This window comes from Candoia aspera, chromosome 6 (assembly GCF_035149785.1).
Source record: "Candoia aspera isolate rCanAsp1 chromosome 6, rCanAsp1.hap2, whole genome shotgun sequence".
Lineage (NCBI taxonomy): Eukaryota > Metazoa > Chordata > Lepidosauria > Squamata > Boidae > Candoia > Candoia aspera.
Genome location: NC_086158.1, coordinates 40,084,626 through 40,109,285, shown reverse-complemented (window position 1 = coordinate 40,109,285; position 24,660 = coordinate 40,084,626). Strand labels below are relative to the sequence as shown.

At 37.8% G+C, this 24,660-nt stretch overlaps 1 protein-coding gene across 2 annotated transcripts in view; it reads right to left on the bottom strand.

Annotated features, from left to right (window-relative positions):
* Positions 1–24,660, bottom strand: part of EPHB1 (EPH receptor B1) — a 411,545-nt gene that overhangs the window by 119,802 nt on the left and 267,083 nt on the right. For both annotated transcript variants that reach the window (XM_063306816.1, XM_063306817.1), the window contains exon 4: positions 2,892–3,047. In XM_063306816.1, coding sequence (XP_063162886.1) covers positions 2,892–3,047 — 156 coding nt within the window. The remainder of the gene's footprint in view (positions 1–2,891; positions 3,048–24,660) is intronic.

Genomic DNA, 24,660 nt, shown 5'->3' with positions numbered 1-24,660 from the left:
ACACACATTAGGCGACTCATAACCGTTATGCAATTAACTACAGAAGAATTTTGCTCAAAGTAGTATGCTAATGTACACTTCTGTGCAAGTAAGCTGCGAAGGAAGTTAGAAAGGTGAGAGATCAACCTCTTCCCCTGGAGACGCAGGGGAGGCCAGCAGTCTCCAAGTAGGGGAAAAATAATTTGCAAAATGTCTCTGCAATATAGTATTATAATAAATCACACTAATTCCAAATTTGTCCAAAACAAGATTAAGTTATAAATGAAATGTAAACTGAAATAACAGATAATAGTAGAAATCACACTGAATATAAGACTGAAAAATCAAGAAGGCTATCAAGGCCAGCCTTTCTCCTAATGTGAGACTGTCAATATATTGTCTTCTCTCATTTCATATATATTACAGACTACTCCATTTCTTTGGCAGGCTCTGAGTGCACACGTATTCAAGGTAAACTTCAAAGATCCTAAGTTTCTAGCTTTGGCAAGCCAATAGTCTAAGTACTACAATTACAGCTGCTAATAACAAGGCAGCAGGAGATGATGGCATCCCAGCTGAACTGTTCAAAATCTTGCAAGATGATGCTGTCAAGGTGATGCATGCTATATGCCAGCAAATTTGGAAAACACAAGAATGGCCATCAGATTGGAAAAAATCAACTTATATCCCAATACCAAAAAAGGAAACACTAAAGAATGTTCAAACTATCGAACAGTGGAACTCATTTCACATGCCAGCAAGGTAATGCTCAAGATCCTGCAAGGTAGACTTCAGCAATTCACGGAGCGAGAATTGCCAGATGTACAGGCTGGGTTTAGAACAGGCAGAGGAACTAGGGACCAAATTGCCAATATCCGCTGGATGATGGAAAAAGCCAGGGAGTTTCAGAAAAACATCTATCTCTGTTTTATTGACTATTCTAAAGCCTTTGACTGTGTGGACCATAACAAATTGTGGCAAGTTCTTAGTGGTATGGGGATACCAAGTCATCTTGTATGCCTCCTGAAGAATCTGTATAACGACCAAGTAGCAACAGTAAGAACAGACCATGGAACAACAGACTGGTTTAAGATTGGGAAAGGAGTACGGCAGGGATGTATACTCTCACCCTACCTATTCAACTTGTATGCAGAACACATCATGCAACATGCTGGGCTTGAGGAATCCAAGGCTGGAGCTAAAATCGCTGGAAGAAACATTAACAATCTCAGATATGCAGATGATACCACTTTGATGGCTGAAAGCGAAGAGGAACTGAGGAGCCTTATGATGAAGGTGAAAGAAGAAAGTGCAAAAGCTGGCTTGCAGCTAAACCTCAAAAAAACCAAGATTATGGCAACCAGCTTGATTGATAACTGGCAAATAGAGGGAGAAAATGTAGAAGCAGTGAAAGACTCTGTATTTCTAGGTGCGAAGATTACTGCAGATGCTGACTGCAGTCAGGAAATCAGAAGACGCTTAATCCTTGGGAGAAGAGCAATGACAAATCTTGATAAAATAGTTAAGAGCAGAGACATCACACTGACAACAAAGGTCCGCATAGTTAAAGCAATGGTGTTCCTCATAGTAACATATGGCTGTGAGAGCTGGGCCATAAGGAAGGCTGAGAGAAGGAAGATCGATGCTTTTGAACTGTGGTGTTGGAGGAAAATTCTGAGAGTGCCTTGGACTGCAAGAAGATCAAACCAGTCCATCCTCCAGGAAATCAAGCCAGACTGCTCACTTGAGGGAATGATATTAAAGGCAAAACTGAAATACTTTTGCCACATAATGAGAAGATAGGACACCCTGGAGAAGATGCTGATGCTAGGGAGAGTGGAAGGCAAAAGGAAGAGGGGCCGACCAAGGGCAAGGTGGATGGATGATATTGTAGAGGTGATGGACTCATCCCTGGGGGAGCTGGGGGTGTTGACGACCGACAGGAAGCTCTGGCGTGGGCTGGTTCATGAAGTCACAAAGAGTCGGAAGTGACTGAACAAATAAACAACAACAAATATATATCTTATGAAGAGATGGTATGTATGTGCTAAATGTAAAAAAAAAAAAAAGATAAATTCACATGAAAAGAAAATGACTACTAATGATGAAAAATCATTCTGGGTTTTATTTTGTGTCTAATATAACATACATGCCAATAATCTGAATGGTAGTCATTTAGAAGACTCAGAGCTTTAGTCCCCCTATTGTACATACTTATTTCTGCCTGTCATTAACATTAATGGTCAATATCATCCAACCCTAAATTGTGAGCCTTTGTTCTCAGACCTTGTAAGTTTTTGATGAGTTTTCTTTTCTTTTTCCTTTCTTTCTGCCATTGTTGTTGTTCTGCTGGGAAATACTAATTTTGATGAGATTCTTTTTTCTTGTTGGTGCATGATAAAAAATGATTTTTTTTCCTTACATGGGACTTCCTATATTTGTAATCAACTATGTGTTGATCTGAAAGCTAAAGATTAACAAAAGTTTTTCAGTCCATTAACAATCTTTTTAACAAGATTATTTTTATGTCAATGTACCCTTCAAAAATGATTTGGACATCATGTGAGGAATTCTCTGCTATTCATTAAAACAGACTGCTTCTTTTTAGGGTTCCATGCTAGTCTGAAAAAAAAATAGTTTTGGCTGTTTTCAAGAATTGTCTCATTAAAGTTCATGTCTCTTTTAAATCTAAGCCTGAAGAAAGTCAGAGTGCTATCATAAATAGCAGGTAGGTGCTATGCTAGCACTTGTTTGAAGTTCAATGCACTTCTAGATCATTTGCAAAGCATGATTATTATGATGATTATCATGCAGACTATTCCTGAACGTTGGTTTTCCAGACCTATTTAAGAAGAATGGATCCAATTAGTTTTGAAACCTACATGTTCTCAGAAATAAATGCTAGCACTTACTAGTACAAGCTACCTCTGACGGATCAAAGTCAGCCCGGTAGTACCCGTTGTGACAAGTGCAGATGGGAGCAGCTTCTGACATGGAGCGACTGTTGGAAGGACATTGTGTGCAGACTCCTGTTCCTTGGTTAGCTTTGAACATCCCTGCTGGGCAAGCTACAAGAGGAAAGAAAAGATGCTATTTTTAATCAAGATTATATCAGAGAAAGAAATTAATCTTGCTTTGATACACGTTACCAAGAAAATATTTAAAAAATTACATTATCATAGTTAGTAATAATGTAGCATTTACTTCTCTTATTTTAATAAAATTCATGAGGAAGTGTTTTGAAAGCAGGGAAAGGGACTAAACAATTAATCTATGAATGTCTTGGGACTGACTTTGTTGCTTTTTCATTTTGCTTCTAAACCACATAATAACTACAGCTCTCTGGGTAATACCCAGAAAAGTTAAAAAACATAATATACAGAATAAAACCAATAATGAAAAAAGGACAATAACCAGGATAAATCATCAACTGCAGTTATAATACATACAACATTTATAATGTGGTCATAGTAAAACAGTGCGAAGTTCTAAAAACACTAAGACTGTATTAGATGCTTAGAAAAATGATACGATCTTCCCTGGGTGTTGAAAAGACTTAAATGTAGTCACCAGACAAATCTTTGTAGGAAAGGAATTCCATAAACATGGCACTTCCACTGAAGTATCCTTTCTCTTTTGGCCTCCAGTTTCATATAATTTGGCAGAGGTACCCATAGAACAGACTCAAACAAGCATATATGTTCTAGATTAGATAAATATTGAGGAGATTTTTTTTCAGAGAGCTTCTCCCCAAGCTAACTGAAATGGTTAATGTACTGCACTTTGTACTGAACCTAGAAATGGAATGGTAGCCACTGCAGTTGGCAAAGGACAGGCATATAATGTGATCATGCTGGCCTGTTCCAGTTAGCAATCCAACCGCCCAATTTTAAAATATTTGCATAGTTCTTTTAAATTGTAACTTGATTCACAACTTTTTGGTACATATGTTACTAAAGCATCCATAAGTCTCTAACAGTAGAAGGAGAAAACATTGTATTTGCAGCCATCCCTAAGTAGTTTGAACTAGTTCTGAGTCTCCCTAGTGTCAAGTGTCTGTTATATGAATAGCAATTTGAGGGAGATGCATTCTCTTGGGGATTTTTGCATTTATAATTTATAATATTGAATCTGAATAGTTATCTGATCAATTTTTTAACATGGAAATTCGGGGCTGTGAACTAGACTGTGAAGTGGAAAAAAAATTCCAGAAGAAATGGCAAATCACTTCTCTGTTGTTTGCCAAGAAAATTGCATGGATATATCTTTACAGTCAGTAGGAATTAAGTTCAATTCAAGAGTATATTTAATTTTTTAATAGTATAATGTGCAATTCTTCAAAACCCAGTGCAATTCTCATTCAATTTATTCTTGTACCATTCTGCCAACAGTTGATCAACAGTAACTCCTGAGAGAGGTCATCCATCATCGGCATACTAATGATATCTAGATAGATGTTTCTACCCCAGGGTGAGCAGGTGGAAATCCTGACCAGGGCCTGGAGACTCTGAAGATCTGGACAGGGACAAACAAGTTGATGTTGAATCCCAGCAAGACTAAACTGCTGTTTGTCTGGAAATCATCTGGCTTTCTATCTGCTCCAGTGGTGACTCTAGATGTAGTAGGCCTGTGACTTGGAAGTCCTCTGAGATGCATGGTAACTGCTAGATAGGCAGTTGGAAGCTGTGCTGGTAGTGGCTTTGCTCAGCTTCTACTGGTGTACCAGTTGCAACCCTCTCTGGACAAAGAGATCCTGGTGAGAGTAATCCATGTCCTTGTCATCCCTCATTTAGATCATTGCAATGTGCTCTACATGGGGCTGCCTTTGAAGAGTACTCAGAAGTAGCAGTTGGTGCAAAATGCAGCAGCCCACTTGTTGGCAGATAAAAGCTGCTTTTCACATATAGCACCAGTACTTTAGGCTCTCCATTAGTTACCAACACATTTCTCGGTACAATTCAAAGTGTTGCTTTTCACCTATAAAGTCCTATACGGCTTGGTGCCTGGGTACGTGAAGGATTATTGCTTTGCATAGACCATACCCATTCATGTGGTGATCCAGAAAGTTCTTTACATGGGAGATTTGGGGGCAAGAGCTGTAAGCATGTACATCTCAGTAATGGTCTCAACCTTCTGGAACAGCCTTCCCACAGAGATCCTTATGGCATTCTCATTTCCCCATATTTGGGTATGTGTTCAAAACAGAGTTGTTAAAACAAGTTTTAAATGTTTAAACAACTGTTGATTGGGGATACATCATCATATTTTGTTTTATGATGTAGTTAACTTATTTTGGTTTCTGTTGTAAATCACCATGAGTTTTCAGGGGGCTTAGCAGTATAAAAGTTAAACAAAGACATTTCAGAAATATCCTACTCCTAAAATAATTTGAATAAATATCTGTCTGAAGAATTCCAGTTAAATATCATTTTCAAGCTTGCAACTAACTATTCCTATTTTAATGCCTTCTAGCACGCTGGTAGATACGGCTGGTTGGTAACACTTTGTATCTTTCACAAATTAATTGAAACTCCTATTATTGTAATCCTTATTCAACTTTTGATACAAACATAAATGGTGGCACTGGTAACTGGTATAACTAAAATCATTTCCAAGTTGATCAATGCTTTGTACTAATCTGATAGGCTAGTAAAGATTTTTCCTATTCATTAATGGCAGACTGATACTGTGAAACTCTTGCAGTTATAATCAATAGCATTAGCGGCTGGTGTTCATTTGGATTCCTTTGTTACTTCTCTTTTTTCAGCATGGAGGCCTTGGAATCAGGCATCTAAATATCCATGCAAAATTGCTGCTACTAGCTGTAAATATTTGCACCTGATATATAACTTTACATGTCACATTCCTTCAGAATTTCGGGCCATTATGTTTAGCTGACCCTGCATAGATGACCAGCTATCAAGATTTTAGTAGCATGGCATAGCAACTGTAGCCTCAATCCAGATCTTCTCACACAATTGACTGCATTATAAATACTAATCTTTTCAGTCTAACTGGTACCTTTGGCACTGGTGCAGATTTTTTTGCATTTGTTTTTGAGCAAGCCACTGGGATTCAATATTCTGAAATGCCTGGTTCTAGTTTTCTAATTCTAAGATGCTAATGTAGAATGACACAAGGAAGACTGAGGCAGGTGGGATATTCATCATAATGAGATATATGTGCTGAAATGAGTTGTTGACATGAGTACAGTGTGAAATTTTTGCTTGGAGTGGGAGGTTTTGAACCTGAAATAAACAAACAAATCTAAAACAAAGATAAGAAACATTAACATGACATGGAATTGTCTCAAATAATCATAATGAAGGATGATTTGCCATTAAGAATAGAGAATCATACAGCCTAGTGTCACACATTTCTCTTCATTCTGGTTGGCTGTGAGTATTTGATTTACATAATCACTGAATAATAATATGCCTTTACATGCAGAATATCCACATTGTGTGACAATAATCAAGATTCAATCCTTGTCACGAGAGGTAGATACAGAAACAGGAATGGTGAAGGTGGGTGAATAGAAAGAATGAAGCAAGAAGCTGTCTGGAGAATTGTCACATTCAACCTTCAGTTGTTCAAAGATCTCTCCTTTGATTGCTTTTAAATACTTTTTCACTATTCATTTGAAAATGCCTATATAGCTATGAAAGCCACCTATGAAATCTTTTGATTATCTTCTCCCAAATTACAAGCATTTCTAGGCTATCACCTAAGAATGTGTTCAACAGGAAGCTAGCAATAAATTCATAAATAGAAAACTAGAGCATTGATCATGCTTGGATCTTTGCATATATCTACCTACTCTCCATACCTTGTGATGTTCAACACAAAATGCCAATGGATGGACCAAATTGCTTGCTCCAACTTCATGGAAGATGCATAGCCCAAAGCTGAATTAGTTGTATTTCTGTTCCCCTTCCTGCAAAAGTCTTTCTTTATGTATCAGTTACAATATGAAAGAAAACAGATGGATCAAAGGTTCTGTGAGATAGCAGTTTTGAAGTTTATAATCTAAAGTGCACATATAACTGATTAAGAGAGAAAATTTGAAAGATTTAACTGAGCAGAGGAGAACACCAACCGAAGTGTTATGTAAGCAGAAAGGAACATTTCTATTTGCTTATTAAGAAACAGACGTCTATGGAGATAGGAGCTAAGAAAAGAAAGATTTGAGAAAAGAAAAAATGAAGTCAGCCCTTATTCTTGAAAATGCTACTTTGGGAGTCCCAAGTGGTTCAAATACTGCAGCTATTAGCTGAAACAACAAAGATGATCCTCAAGACTCTACCAAATGGAATCACGTATTCTGGCTTCAACTGTTTGCACCATCCTTTTATTTCTCAGTAGATCTGGGGGTGATTTATGGGTAAAGAAATTAGTGGCAAATTAAACATTCCTCAAATATGGTCAGTCAGACAGGATAACTGAGATGGCAACCTAAGAACAGGCACCCCAATTATGAAATTTCTTCTGTGCCCTAAGCCACTGGTGTCACTAGGAAGATTAATTTATTCACCCAGGTGTGTTGTTTTTAATTTGTGCTGCTAAATGTTTGTTGGGTGTCAATGTTGTTACTCCTGCTATGCTAAAAATGGTTGTAGCCCACTTATTTTTTCCCCATATTTTAGGATTTATTTATTTATTGTATTTTTATACCACCCTTCTCAAAATAACTCTGGGTGGTTTACAAAAGATTTAAAACAATAACAGTTGAACAGTTGAATATCAATTAAAATACATTATAAAAATATAAATCTACAAATATAATAATTTTATGCTTTTAAACTGCTTGAGCTTTTAGAGTATTTTAAATGATAAAAAGCTGGAAATAAATTCCATAAATCCATATCTACATTAGGTCTATACAGTGTTTTGGATTTGATTCTAAAATGTACTTGGGAGAATATAGGGGTACAAACATAGCACCTATCTATCACTGTCAATCAGCTGCATCTTTTTTGAGGTTTATGTGCACTAATATAAATATTAGTATAATTGGTTAGTTCTTGCTTATTTCCTGTAATTCTTAGAGTCCATAACTGCTCTATTTAGGGTTACCAGATATCTGAACAGGCAAAGGAAGACACAGGCAATTGGAAAGGAGGACAAATGGGAGGAAAAGGAGGACACACTGTTCAACTTTCTTGGCATCCACAACAAAAATTACAGTGAAAAACTGCCCCCCACAAAAAAGTACTTAGGCCTACATGCATATGAAATTACTTTTCACAGCATCAGGAAGACTATTCTTTTCAACCACAGGAATGTGCTAGAGTTAGTTTGGAGGCAAAGGCCTTCAGCATGTAACTGATTAAGGTCTTGTCAATTTCAGGAAGCAGCACCTGGAGGGTACTAATCAAGGTCACAGAGCAGAGCTGGTTAACTTGCCCTTAGCACTGATTTGGGAAGCACTGCACCATGGAGAAAGGCTGCTCAGGAAGAGATTGCTCAAAGAGTTGGACAATACTTGATTTCAAGGCTATTACTGCCAGACAGAGGACATGAGGACAAAAAGGTGGACATGTCCTTCTTTTGTCAGACACCTGGTAACCCTAGCTCTATTCGTTTCCCACTGTTCCTAATGCACAGGAATATCCAATACCCAACCTCCAATTAAGGCTAGAAACTATAAAACTATAAAATTTGGAAGTATAAATCTCCTCATAAATGTCTGTGAGAGGGAGAATGTCAGAGGGCACAGTGGGAGAAATCTCACCAGTTGACTTTCTAATTAATGGATGTTTTGCATCTGGCCAATTTTATGTCAGTGCTCATGCCTTGTTCTCAACATTCCAAAAGTCCCACCAATCCAAAATATTGCCTAGCCCAATCTGGTTTTTTTTTTCTTTTTTAGTCTTTTCTCCAAAATAAGGTAGCAGAGAGCTTAGAGATAAGATGAGGGAAGATTCAGGTTGGTAATTAAGGAGCAGAATCTGGGAATTGAGGTTGATTAATACTGAATTCCCTGGGGAATTCCTTGCTAGCTTAGCAGAAATCATACCATTAGGAGGGATGGATAGACTTGCTGTTTTTGATTTTGCTCAGTTCCTTACTTTTCCAGTTTCAAAATAATATTATTTCATAACTCTGAAAAACCCTCAATATAGTTTTATTTTATGTGTAATAAACTAGTTTTCCTTTATAAAATCCATTTATGTACATTATTTGCACTCATTTGCCTTTGTGCATACTGCAACACTGTGTCTAAGTTGTTTTAGGAGACTTGATCTACAAAAATTGGAGAAGTACAGTATAAATATTAAAATGTAATTGCATTTCAGTATGCACAGAGGTTTGGAAAGTGCAAATTAAAAGAATTCAATCTAGGGAAAATCAAACAATTTTTTCTCCCCATCCCTTATTGGAGAACAATTATAATCAATATGCTGATAACACTCAGTTCTACTTTTCCATTATATCTGACTACGCATGTTTTGTACTAGTAATGGAGTAGATGAGGGCCAGTAAACTGATGTTAAATCCTGAAAGCATAGCAAATAGAATCAGTGATTTGAAAACTCAGGGCAAAAGTACTAGTATAAAGCATTAGAAATTAATGCTAAAATAATTCACCTATTAAGATTCTATAAAAGAAGTGGTTTATTAACCCACTTGCTAAATATTGAGAGAATAGGAGCAAACTAGAATTTTAAAGGAAGTATGTTCCATAGCCTAAGATCAATGATGGAAAAGATCCTCATGTATGAGATAGATATGCCTCTGTGGCTCTGTGAGTCTTCTTCCAAACTTAGTGGTTGGACAGGTTTGCAACAGGAAAGGCAATGCCTCATGTACAGCAGTCAGACTTTAGGATCCTCGAAGCTTTAGAGGTCAACTTAAATTACCTACAGTAAGCAACTGGTAACCAGTATAGATTTTCAGTGTAAGCATTATGTGATCCCTGCTGCTTGTATCAATTAGTACAAAAGCCACCACATTTTCAATCAATTGCACGTTCCAGAAACTTTTCAAGAGAACAAAAGAACAAACACCACACTGCAGTACTCATATTGGAATGTAATTAAGCGTGGATATCTATTCCCTAATCTGACCAACTCAGGAAAAGTCACAGCTGATTATGCTTTAATTATGCAAGACTGCTGCTTGCCACAGCTGTTACTGGTGAGTCCAGAGGCAGCTGGGAATGAAGGAGCACTTCCAGAATGCAACTTTATTATCTCAGGGTGAAGGCAGCCCTATCCAAAACAGGTAAACCTCAGTCACTGAGCGCAGTTTTCTACTTACCAATAGCACTTCCATCTTGTCTAGATTTCACTTCATCTTTGTTTACTTTCACCCACCCCATTATCTAATTCAACATTCAGGGTTTCTTCCCTGAAGTTTGCTCACTTGTAGTTGGACAGTAAGAAACAGAAGGCCTGGGTATCATCAACAACCTGATGGCACCTCACTTCAAAGCTTCAAATGTCTGCTCCAGTGGTTTCCTATAGAACCCACAGAGGACAAGACACTGCGGACACAGCCCAACGTAAAAGATTAGAACCACTACAAAACAGTATCTCAAGACCCAATGCTGCCTGATAATTTAAAAGAATAACATTATAAATAGTATTAAAAGCTGCTGAGAAGTTTAAGAGAACTAGCAAGTTATGCCTCATCCACCCTCTGGTGGAAGTCATCTACCAAGGTAACCAAAGCAATCTCAGTATATTATCTCACATGAAAGCCTGATTAAAATGGGTCCAGATAATCGATATCATCCAGATACATCTGGAGCTATGTGTCCATCGCCTCCCCAATCACCTTCTTCCTGATATACAATGTTTAAGACTGACCCATAATTGCCCAGAACTCCCAGTCCAAGGAAGTTTTCTTCATCAGAACAACTTTAGGAAATGAGAACACTTCTCAACCACAGTGAACTACTGATCATTTCCCTTAATCATAGATGCAGTTTCATCCTGGACAATTTTAGTAGCCAGGGGATAAGGGTTGAGTCAAAGGGGATGCACTGTCCACATCCTTGAAATTTAGAAGATGAAAATAAGTCAAAATAACAAGACAAGAAGTTGCTGAGATTACATCCCTATGATTTCCCCCAAATCTGGAATCCATCTGAAGGTAGATCTTGTCCTGTTCAGACTATGCAACCAGGCAGAATAACTCTTTATTAAATAACTATTTACAATAAATAAGTCCTTAATATACAAAGACTTGGGTTCAACGAGTCCAACTGGCCACAAAAAGGCAGTGGAACAGGAATTCTAACAGGAACTGTAGGCTGGATGAAATGGGAACGCAATGTGCTGATGAAGCTGAAGGCAACAGGTCTCAAACTGGAACAATACTGGAGCTGTTCTGGCACTGGATCACTGGATCGCTGGAGACTTGCATTGGACTGGAAGCAGCAACTAGGACCCCAAAGCAGGACTAGGAACTGGGAACAAGGCTGAACTTGACTAGAAACTCTGGACTGGGTTGAAGACTTGAAGCAAGACTGGAACTTGGAGCAAGGCTAGACTTGGTTGAGAGCCCTGGACTAGGCTAGATCTTCTGGACTAGAGACTTGGACCAAGGCTGGGAGCTCAGAACAAGACTGGACTCGGCTGGAAGCCCCAGACTGGGCTGGATTCCAGATCCAGAACAAGATAGGTGTGAAATACCTGAACATGGCTGAGCACATGAAGCACGGTTGGATGGAACAGAAGGCACAAGGCAGCACTGGAGTTTCAAGGTATGAAGAAGCTGCTTGGAAGATAGTGGAGTTTCAAGACTGGAAGCAAAACTGAGACTGCTGGGCTCTGTGAGCAAAGGATCCTTGATAGCAGCAGAAGCAGGATTCAAGTCCTCTTCAGAACAGAGTGAAGGGGCTGATTCCTCTTCAGCAACAGACGCTATCTCTGATGCAGGTAAGGACTCTTCCATGGACGCTGGAGGATTGGTTGTCTCCGGCAGCTCACTTTTTGCGTGGCTGCCTTTTATCCCGATCCTTGGTGCTCTTGGGCCCTCCTGCAGCCAATTGGGCTGCCTTTTCCTTTGTGCGCTTTTCAGCCTGTTGTTGGCGCACGCTGATTCGTGGATTCAAATCCTCCACCAAACCTTGGCCAATCAGCACCTTGGACTCTTCCCGTGCTGCTGATTCATCCTGGAGTTTCGTTTTCCCATTTTCAGCCTGGTAAGTTTCCAATTCCTCCTCTGACTCAGAGTTTCGCTTTCCAAGTCAGAGACAGGCTTGCCTCTGACGGATCTGATCAAATACAGTATAATAAAAAATAATGTGAATTGCTCACAATGAACCAACCAACATTTTTGCCCCTCTCTCTCCAACATATTGGTGATGGACATGCCTTTTACTGTGAAAAGCTACAGTTATTTATTTTGATCAAAGATCATCAGTTTACATAGAAATGTAATTAATGTGTTAGCCTTGCATCAGCTTCTGTCTTTTGTATTGTTATTGGTTTTGTATTGCCTGTTAGTGTTGTATTTTCATACAACACCACAAAAAATAGCTATCCTATATTTGATGGAAGGCTTGCATAATAACTATCCATTCTTCTTGGGCATTGACACATCACAGTCTCCAGTCTGATCAGGGTATTTGCCACCCTGGTATGTATGTATGTATGTATGTATGGATGGATGGATGGATGGATGGATGGATGGATGGATTTATTTTTCAAATTTCTATTACCACCCATCTCCCCCCAAAACGGGGACTCTGGTATGGAAAACTAAAGCCAGCCACAGTAGAAGCAAAGAGTAATCACTTTTTGCTGCTTCTATTGCTACATTAGTGGCATACCATCAGTGTTCTTTCCTGGCAACCTAACTGTGGATATCCATGTACTTGTAACATCCCATTTGGATTATTGTAATATGCTATGTATGAACTATTCTTATGCTTGATCCAGAAGCTGTAGCTGATGCAAAACACCAACAAAGTTGCTAAATGGGGTACCTGGTCATCCACATGAACTTTGCTGAAGCAACTTCACTGGCTACAAATTAACTACAAAGTGAGATTCAAGATTTTGTTTTTGACATACAAAATCTATATATAATTTGGAATCTGAATACCTTTCATGCTTCAGCCCTACCTCTAAGATCATTGGAGGTGGTCCCTTTTGATTGAATGAAACCTTGCAATTACTCATGAGTAAGCCTTACCTGGGGTAGCATTGCTACACATGTGTTTCACTTTTCACACATTGTTTTTCAACCATTTACTTTTCAATTTTATAATTTGTATGTGTACAGGCTCAAAAGTCCACTTAGTCTTTGGATAGTTTAGAAGGCCTCTGATTCAATTCACCTCATCAACCAAAGCTATAGACAGCTCTATTTTCTATGTTCCTATGAATTTAACATACCTCAAAATGGGCACAGAGAAATGGCAAGTACTTTTTCTTATGGGAAAGAACAGTAATGTTCTTCTTCAGGCTGCACATGTACAGTTGAACAATATATGTAAATATAAATCTGGCAGCAGAAAACTATGCAGATATGTATATACACAGAGTGAAAAAAGTATTAAGAGGGAATGACCACTAGACAAGAAAGAACACAGAATGGAGTTAAGAGTGAGGCAAGCATTCTGGTCAACTATTCTAAAAGTGGTAAGCCAAATTTCTAGAATTATAGTTTATTTGTTCTGTCATGTGATACATGACTTGAAGTTTTTGCACATTAAAAATACATTTTAATATATATTTACAATATGTAAATGAAAAAAGTAATAATATGTAAGAAAGATGTGCCATAAAGAATACTCAATAGAAAATAAAATTAAAAGGCAATGTTTATAAACAAAAGGAAGTTATGTTTAATGTACACAAGAGAATGGTGACATCTAATCAAGAAATAACAGGAAAATACACAAACCACCTTTTTTTACAGATATCAACTTATATGAATATAAAATCCATAAATACCATTTTGTCTAGCATTTACCTCCCTTTCACAAATCCTTGCCCCCACATGTACAGTAATACGTTACCCACAGTGACATTTCTTCCTTAAGAAACATGTTAAATGTCTCATAAACATTGCAGTGATTGAGATAATAGAAAATAACTCTCATCTCTTGTCTGCTCATCAGGATATAAACCATCTCCTCACACTGAGGGAGGGGAAATTAATAAGAGCATACTGAAGCAACCACTTTGAAGCAATTTCCTTGAGAAAGAGTAGGCCACCTAGTCTTTATTGGAATTCTTTAACATATAATTCAAAACATAGAAAAGTGTCTTTTTATCCCAGCTCTTTCAGATAGTAAAAGGGATTTAGATTGTGCCACATAAAGATAGGCAAAAGGATCACAAATGCTTTTTGATAAAAACTCAGTTATCACTACAGTAAGTGAAAACATTCTTCATAAGGCATTCTACTGTTCATAGAGATGTCTGTTAGCTTCTCTGATAGCTGATGCAGCATTCCTCAGCTTGGAACTCTCTAGATATTTTGGACTACAGCTTCCATAAATTCTCACAAGCCCTGGCCCCCTGGGCATGCTGATATTTAAAGGTTTCTTGCCATCATGAAAGCAAAAATCCTGACACAAATATAATTCAATTTTTTTACTTTAAAATGTAATTTTCACCTGCTGAATTGCAGCGCTCCCTTCCATATCAAGCTACTTAAGGACCAAATATTTATTTGGAAAATAGTTCAGTGGAAATAGCTTTATTTTAAAAAAAAATATTACAGATATTGGTTGATCAATATATCTTTGTAATCTCAGAATATGGAGTGGGTGGGAAAAATGTAGCCACTTTATTAAGAAGTAGGAAGAGAATAGCAATTGGAAATGCAAACTTAATGTGTATGCTATGAGATTGAGACTGATGCAAATTTTTGTAAGCCACTTTTAATCCTCTGTGCATATAATCCTCCTTTTCAGGGAAAGAGACATTCAGAACTATGCTAAAGGAGAAAAAAATTATACTTATTATGATTATTTTGCTGCTATTGTTATTTACCTATGACCACTTAGGAAATTGGTCTGAAGTGAGATTGAAGAAAGATCCTCTGTTATTACAGGTTACAAGCACTCTTAGCCACTCTGCTACACCAGCCCTCATAAGCCTGATGGAGTTTGCTTGCTCTTTTCCACATCTTTGCCATTAGCTAATTGAAAGAGATAACAGCAGCTTAGATGGAGTTGTAGGTATCATCAAACACATCCAAGACTGCTTTAAGAGACAGGGAATGGCTAGAATTTGCAGCATGCATATTCATCAGAGCATGTATTTTCAGAGATTATACAGCAGATAACAGTCAGGTGATGCTTGGCTGATGGATATTTCTTCAAGGATCTTGCAAACATGCTTATCCACTAGTCTCTCTTCACTGAATACTCTCTTTCAGCCCTGCATGTTTGTGTTCTTATTTTACAAGCCATACAATCTGACCCAGGAATACTTCTCTTTGATTAGTACAGAACAACTACTTATGTGGTGAAAGACAATTCAGGTATCTCCTTATCTAAAGACAAACAGTATCTAGGGTGATCACTTACACACTAACAAAATGGATAACAGAGGACATTGATTTGTATAATATTTGCAGGTGCAAATTATAAGTATAGGTAGAAATTTAGAAATAACTGCTATACTTTAAAGTGAAATGCAGTTGTTTTCAGAAAGTGGGAAAGAATATGGCCAGCTATTTCTGCTGTACAGGTGCTAACTGTTGGAGGGCAATTTATAAGCTGCTGCTAGCCCTATTAATTGTAAATATAAAAGAGACTTAGAATGGACAGCTGTTCAAATAGAGAACTGTCCTCTGTAAAATCAAAGACCACCATAGTGATCAAGGCTCAGCTGTATGCTAGAAAGAGAATTGTACAGAGTGACAGAGTATCACCAAAGGAACATTTTTCAAAGACTGTAGGGTTAGTCAACACCAAATCAATCTTTCAATAATAGTTGTTGAAGGAAGGGCATCTTATAACCATAGGCTTAATTTAATGCCCTCATCATTAAATTGAAAGTTTGAAAGCCTTTTGTAAATGATCAGTTCAGACATCTACTAGAGTGATCTGTCGCTACCCTGCCAACCTACTTTATAAAGAGGAAGAGAGAAAATGGAAATGGTTATGCCTTCTTTTGGTCCTGGTCCCTCACTGTTTGCTTCAGAACCTTTGACTTCTTTTGAAATGAGGTCCTCAAAAAATAAAAATTTTCTATCTAATCTGAGGTCCAAATGTAGAAACCTGTGGTCCTTCCAGATGTTGCTGAATTGCAATTCTCAACAGTCTCAGTCAATGGGGAAAGGTGCTGGGAGTTGTACTTCAGCAATATCTGGAAATTCACAAGTTGAACATACCACTGGAAGAGTGGGTGCTGTTGAAAAATAAGAGAATGTTAGAAGGGCAGAACCTGAGGTTTGGATGGCATGTTTTTTTGTGGTACAATTACTTAAAAGTTAATGTAGATTTTAAAAATCATGTTAGTAGTGCCATATTAAGAATATGAAATAGATATAAACCCAGGCTGTGCCCCAAAATACCTTTATTGGTTTCAGCACAAGAAACATTTTATAGAAAAGAAACAATGGGCAAAGAGAAATGCTTAACATATCAGGATTTGCTAGTACAGGAAAATGGAGAAATGAAGATGAAGTCAAGAGAACAATTGACTGCACAGGGATTTAGTTTTCAATGGTTTTCATATGCACAATTAAGACAGAGATTTAGTATAGATAAAAAGGTAACTGGTGCTGAACAACATCAGACAGAATTTAAAATTGAATTATGTAAAAATGATGAACATGTGATTGCTGAAAAGTACAAACTTTTGCTGAGTTTTGAAATGGCAGAAGAAGAAGTTAAAGAGTGCATTATAAAATGGGCTAAGAATTTTGGTTATAACATACAGATGGACCAATGGGAAAGAATGTGGCTAAAAGAACTGAAATTCACATTGTGTTACAATGTATGAGGGAACTTTTATAAAAAGATGCATCATTGGTATATGACACCAGAGAAATTATCTAAGATGTATAAAGGTACTCCTAATCAACGTTGGAAATGTGAAAAACATGAAGGGACATTTTACCATGCATGGTGGACTTCTAAAAAAGCAAAAAAATATTGAATACAAATACATATGATAATACAAAGAATTTTAAAGACTAACATTCAGATGAAACCAGAATTTTTTTTATTGGGACTTATGGAAGACTGGTTTTGTATATAGTAACCGCAGCAAGACTACCATATACACAAAGATGACAAAATAGTGAAATACCCACAATGGAGGGGTGGATTGTGAAGATGGTAGAACTTGTGGAAATGGCAAAATTGACCTGTTTGATCAATTTGATGGACTGTTTGCTGAAAATAAAAAAAATGAATTGGTGATCTATGGATTTGCTGATTAAAAAGAGTTGAATATGGGAAGAAGGGAACCATGTTGTAATTTCAACGAGGGAGGAGAGATAATAAGTTTGTTTGTAACTGCTGTAAAGAAGTTCAGAAGTTGCTTCTTTATATATCTTTTCTTCTGTCTGTACTGTTTCTTGTATTTTTTTTCTTTTCTTAATCTTACTCTATACAATTTCATGTTTATCTTTTATTTATGTGAAAATCTCTAATAAAAATTATAAAAAATTGTTGAACATATCACCTGTGCCTGAACAGTAGCATTTAAACAAGAATGCTTATAGGCATGGTATTTTTAATAAAAGCAAAGGAGAACTTTCAGCTGTACTTTCCTTGAAATTATGTTACTTGTCTCCCTCCACATAATAAAAACTTTCAATGGCTTTTTACAGATTCTGTATTTTACCAGACATTATTAACCAGATATTTTCTGGCATAAGCATGAATAAACTTACAAGAAGATTATTGAAGGAACCTATTTTTGCATTAAATTGCCAATAGTTTGCTACATCTTTTATGGCAACAACGGACAGCAACCAGCCAAAAGCATTTATTCTGTTTTCCTTCCAGTCTTTGGATTTTTTCTTTTATAACAACTCCATTTTATTTTGGCTGCTGTTGTAATGGCAGGAAAGGAACAGTACAATGTAACTAATTGTGCACTGACTGGCTCAGATTATAGCAATCAATGAGGATATTTAGGGCAACCAATCTGTCACTGGTCAGACTATTCTGATCTTGCTTTTCATGTGTCTGTCAGTTCATCTCCAGAAAGATTGAGTGAGCTCACTTATGTACTACAGAAGCAAGTGACTTAGTTATCCCTTCAAAACAGACCTTTACATTTATATTAGTACAGGCAATATATATATTTCCTATGTATGAACACTAAATATCATCTTTCATTCATATTTTAAAAAATTACACACACAAAAGAAATAATGTTGAAATCCTATAATCACAGATTATAAAGGTTGGAATGGATCCTGGAGATCATCTGGACAATGCCATGCCCATTAATATAGCTTCCCTGACAGATGGCCATCCACCCTCAAATCCTTTTAAAAATGCGAGGGGTTTTATAGACATCCTGAAGATGCGTTATCTAGTTAAAGAACAAACAAGCTTCAGCAGCACTCGCTAGGTTTACTTCACGTAGCTTGTCATAAAGCCACTAGTCAACAGGCTGAGGAAGTATTGGATCTTGATTTAAAAAGAAACTGAGGGAGAAAGACAGCAGTATAGTAAGTTCTCCCTTAATCTGCTTGATACCCAAAAGATTCACCAATGTTGGGAAGGAGGTCAGTACTAAGGGCTTCACTGTCACCTCTATGTATTCTTTCAAAGTGCAAAAGTAAATATTCTGAAGGGGAGCTGAGTGTTAGGACGACTGAGAAATGTGGCCTTTCTATCTCTTCCTCATCCCTGCTCCTTTTTGCAGTCCCTGTCAAGTCCTGGGAAAGCTTTTCAGGGAGGCTAGGAGACCTTTCTGACCAGCACAATCTGGTAGTGTTGGGAGAACTGGGTAGAGATGCCTTGTGTACGACAAGTTATTTTCCTGCATGTGTTTCAACCTTACGTTACTAATTCCTCCTTTCAATTTCCATCTCCTGTGCCACATCCCATTCCATTCAAGAAAGTTACTCAACCCTCTGAAGAAACATTTTAGAAGCTGCAGAAGGAAATAAGGACTGGGCAATATTCGCTGCAAGCTGCCTTCTGAGTGCTGCAGCTAGTTAATTGTAAACTTTTCTCTGGCCTAAAGGTTGTAATAAAGATTTTGATTTGATTGTAAACCCTGGATTTAATGGGCTTCTGCTTTAATGGGAAATTAAGCACAATTTATTTTGCAGTCACAGATACACAAAAAAATATGCATCTGTAACTACAGTATGCTTGGCCAACTATTCCCTGAGTATAAAATCTTTTTACGTAATAAGAATAAAGGATGTTGCAGGAAACAACATCAGCCTCAGTGAGTCCCAGCATGTCCATGTCATTTCTGGAGGTACTCAAATTTTATCCAGCTTTTCTAAAGATAACTTGGGTGGGAAAGAAAAGAGAAGCTTGTCTTCTAGATTTAAACTCTGAAATTTGGAAAACAATGAAATAGGAGATAAAGGGAGAAGGATAACAGGGGTATAGCAGGCCTCCTGTCTTTGCCATATGTACCACTTGGTGGCTTATTTAATGGATTGTGCTTGCTTTTGCTTACTGACAATTCATCTGAATGATTCATGTCAAAATAAATAAGCAATGTGCATTTAGTATTCCACAATGCATGGGTTTCTGTTAACCGCTTAACTTGCTGATTTGCACACTTTTGTAGTCTGCAATGTTAGTTATTATTACCACTCCTGATAATTATGGTGTATCTGTGTCCCAGTAGTTCCAGTTGAATACATAATCTTTCACTACCTGTTCTAAATAGCTGGATATTATTACAAAGGGTTTCTGTGTCCTTAGCTTCATCTCCCATTTAGTCAATGGTGCTTTCATTCTGCCTTAAGGATAGAGCTAGTCTGGTCTAGTGGTTAAGCTGCTGGGCTAGAAACCAGGAGACTGTGAGTTCTAGTCCTGCCTTAGGCATGAAAGCCGGCTGGGTGACCTTGGGCCAGTCACTCTCTCTCAGTCCAACTCACCTCACAGGGTGGTTGTTGTGGGGAAAATAGGAGGAGGAAGGAGTATTAGGTATGTTTGCCGCCTTGAGTTGTTTATAAAAATAATAAAGGCAGGATAAAAATTAAATAAATAATAAATAAAATGGCAAATGTTAGATGTTTAATTACTGTTCATAAATATTATTAATTATTAATAATAATTACCCAATTAAATATTATAAGAGGAAAATACTGCCTTGTATGTAATAACCATATTGTGTTCCTGCAAGAAAAGCTTTCTTTTGTGAATCAAATATATATAATGCAAATACATGCTTAATTTGTACCTATGTGGCCACAAAAGCTTCAGATTTTCTATATCTATTAATATTAGTCAATGAAAAAAGAAGCCTTTAATCCCTAAATGAATTGTCTGGTAAAACAAAACACTCCTTCCCCACTGTATCAACTTTACTAATATCCAACTGTTCATTTACAATTTAAAGCAACTGTTTTTGACAAACTATCCAAAATCTTTCATATCTTAGTTTGTTATCATGCAGTAATTTCCTGAATCCATATGTAATGTGAAGGTTACAATCCCTTCTCTTGAATCCCTTGCAAGCAAACCTTAAACAAACATTTATAAGGCTGCTGGTAGCCATAGTTAAGATTGATCACAACCAAAGATTTGGATTATGAGTTTAAGATAAAAAGTAGAAGCTTCTGATCTTCTTGAGGCTATATGGGAAAAGGGAAGAGGAGAGCATGTGAGACTTGGGCAATCTTACTGCCTGTTTTATATTGCAAAGGATTTTTTTTAAGATTAAAATGTAGCATTCCATTTCAAATTATTAAGAAATAAATTTGTTCTTGGGGGACAGATCTTGAGAGAGATGCAGCATAACTGCAGAAAAGCTACTTTAATATAACTTGCCATATTTGTGATAAAGTAGCATTTAAACTTGGTTACTTATGAAGAACCATTTCCACTGAAGAAAGAAATGGCAACTCATTCCAGTATTCTGTCAAGAAAACCAAATGGACATTCTCAGTCAAGACAATGCCAACATGATACTGAAAGATGAGCCAACCAACAACCCCACCCCCCACAAGGTTAGAAGGTATCCAACAAACTACTAGGGAAAAGCAGATGGCAAATATGAGTAGCACTGATGCTTGTGATCTGACTACATTATACTGCATCATACCAATATGACCAGAGGCAAAAGGAAAGATTGATGTTACAAAGACATGATTACCAATCATATGTGGAATATCAGAACCATAAACCAAGATAAACTTGATGTTGTCAGAACAGAAATATCAAGACTGGACCCTGATATTCTGGGAATAAGCAAACTGAAATGGACTCAGATGAATCATTTCACAAAAGAGGAACATCAGATCTTGTACCAAGGACAAAGAAAATCATAGAAGAAATGGACTAGCCTTCATTATTAACAAAAGGAGTCAAAATCAGTGTTTTGGTTACCAACCTCCTTCCAAATGACCAAATGATTCCAATTCAAGTCCAAGCCAAGCTAATCAATATTATAATGATCTAGGTCCTTCAAATGTATAGGAAGCAGAAGTTGAACAATTTTACCGTGACTTCCAACACTTTGTAAACTTACCACCAAGATTCATTATAGAAGATGGCAATGCTAAAGTTGAAAGTAAAATCTGGACCCATTGCAGTTGGGATTCAGGACAGGAAGGCATTGATTGAACTTTCTGAATGATCTCTGGTAGGATGGTGATAGTGTATCTCTCCTGGCCCTTCTTGATTTCTCAGTGACTTTTGACACCGTCTATCATGGTATCCTTCTGTGTTGTCTGAGGGGCTTGTGAATAGGAGGCACTTTTCTTCAGTAGCTCTCATCCTTCCTCTGAGGCTGGTTCCAGTTAGTGTTGGTAGGGTGGTGATGGGGAAGATCCAGCCCCAAGTTTCTTAATATCTACATGAAATCACCAGGTGAAGTTATCTGTCAGCATGGGATTATGTTTCATCAGTATGCTGATGTTACTCAGTAGTACATCTCTGCCCCAGGATGTTCAAGTGATGGTTTTCCAGTGCCTGGAGGCTATGTGAGTCTGGATGGTAACATGCTGGCTTCAGCTTAACCCTGACAAGACTGAGTGGCTGTGGGGTTTAGGACCCTCTGTATCTGGTGGTTTTCCACTGTTAACACTGAATGGGGTTACATTCCCCAAAGAAAAGCTAGTGCACAATCTGGGGGTTGTCCTAGATTTGCAGCTCCTGCTTGAGGAGCAGGTGGCAGCTCCAACCAGGAAGGCTTTTGCACAAAGACATCTTTTGTGCCAGTTGTGCCCATTTGTAGATCAGGAAGCACTGCTCACAGTCACTCACATCTTAGTTAACTCCTGTTTGGGCTATTGCAAACGTTCTATATGGGGCTACCCTTGAAAAGCTTTTGAAAGCTTCACCTGGTCCAGAATGCAGTGGCATGTGCACTATTGGGTACACCATGGTATGCCTATGTAACACCACTGCTACATGAGCTGCAGTGGATCCCAGTAGGCTTCTGGGTGCAATTCAAGGTGCTGGTTGTCACCTTTAAAGCTCTGCATGGCATAGGGCCAGGTTACTTGCAAGACCACATCTCCCCAGTCGTTTCTGCCCATTCCACCAGATCTGGCAGAGTGAACGTGCATTGGTGAGGTGGTGTTATCTGGTGGGTCTTAGAAAGTGCCTCTTCTCTGTCATGGCACCTGCCCTTTGGAACACTCTCCCAAGAGATACTGCTCTTTCAGAAATCTGAGAAGACTTGGCTCTTCCCCAGCATTGGGAAAGTGCTAGTTCTGGAGTTAGTGTGGATGTACTGTATGTTATTGGTATCTTTTGAATTTTTATTAAGGGGACCTCCACTCGGGGTTTTTTTTGTATTTTTTTACTATGTCTTTTATTTTGTTTGCTGCCAAGTTTCACTGCATAGATGAGTAGCCTTATAAATCTGATAAATAAATAATAAAATAAAATGGCTGAAAGATTTTAAAAAATGGCTTCAGTGTACAAAATGAAGCAGATTAACAGAGTTCTGCCAAGAAAAATTAATGTTTATAAGAAATTCCTCTTTTCAAACAACCTAAAAGATGATTCTACACATGGATCTTAGCAAATGGACAACAAAAAAAAAACAAATTTACTGCAAGCAAAGGTGGAAAAGCTCTATTCAGTTAGCAAAAAATAAGACCAAATACTTACAGTAGCCCAGATCACGAAGTCCTACTTGCAAAATTACCACTTCAACTAAAGAAATCAGATCAATGAGACAAACCTAATATTATTTTTTTACTTTTTAACTCTTATTTATATTCATTTATTAGAGCAATTTTATATTTGTATATTTTATTATTGTATGGTTGTTGTTTTAATTAATTATTGTAAACTGCCCAGAGTCCCCTGATGGGAGGAGATGGGCAGGGACTAAATAAATAAATAAAACCCCATATGATTATGTAATAAAGGAAAAGAGTAGATGAATTGGGTCAGATCTGAAAAACAGAGTGCCTGAAGATCTCTGGACTGAAATTTGTGACATTATTAAAAATGAAGCAAACAAAAAGATACGAAAAAGAAGGGGAAAAAAAGCAAAATGGCTCTCTGCTGATATGTTGAGAAATGAAAGAAGGCAGAAAGCAAAAGGCAACAGAGAGGAAAAGTTGCCCAATTAAATGCTGAGCTCCAGGGAAGTTCAAAAAGAAAGAAGGACCTCTGTCTAAATAAGCAGTCAAAGAAATCTTTTGTACTGAGATGGATATGATAAAAGAAAATATGACAGCAATCTACTGAAGAGAAGTTATGAAGAAGAGATAGCATGATGGTATGGAAGAACTGTACAATATTTATGATACGTATGTAGGCTGGATCACCAAATTACAGCAAGCTTTTCTGAAAAGTTGTTCTGGTTAGACTCAGACAACCAGTAGAATTCAATCAGAAATCTTTATTTACAAGCAAACTATTTACAGTAGCAGAGTCCTTTATTAAATGTTAGTTCAAACCCAAGTGGGCAATGGTGGAGCACTGGGCAAAACAATGTTGCTAGGATCAACTGGGAACTGCAGCAAGGCAACTGGACAGGACTTGGCCGACGATGGCGGCAAGGCTACTGGATAGGACTCAACTGGAGACAGCGGCAAGACAGCTGGAGATTGCTGCAGGGCGGCAAGACTCAACTCAGCTCGACTTCTGGGCATGGCGGCAAGACAGGACGTGACGGGGCTTCAATGCAAGGCAGCCAGGCAGAATTTGGAAGGATGGGAAGGCTCTGGTTCTATAGCAGCAATGATGATTCTGGCTTATCTCTAGAAGAAGCTGTTAGCTCAGTGGAACGTTTGTCTCCTGATCCATGCGCTGGCTCTTTTTTATCTGGTTCTTTTCACACTGTTCCCCTTTTGGAACCAATTGGGCTTCTTTCTGTTTGGTGCGCTTTTCAGCTCGCCTTTCCCTCATGCTGATTGGCGGTTTTAAACCGGCCTCCTGTTTTCCTCCAATCAGCTGCTCAGGACTTTCCCACTCTGCTGAGTCACCCTGAGTTTCAGTTTCCTTGTTTTGCTCAGCATAAGTTTTGGTTTTCCCCTCCTCAACCTCAGAGTCAGACTCAAACCTTACAAAAGTGAAGGTAAGTAAACCCTAGAAAATAATGCTAAAAACAAAGCTGCAGGAGTTGATGAAATGCCAGCAGAACT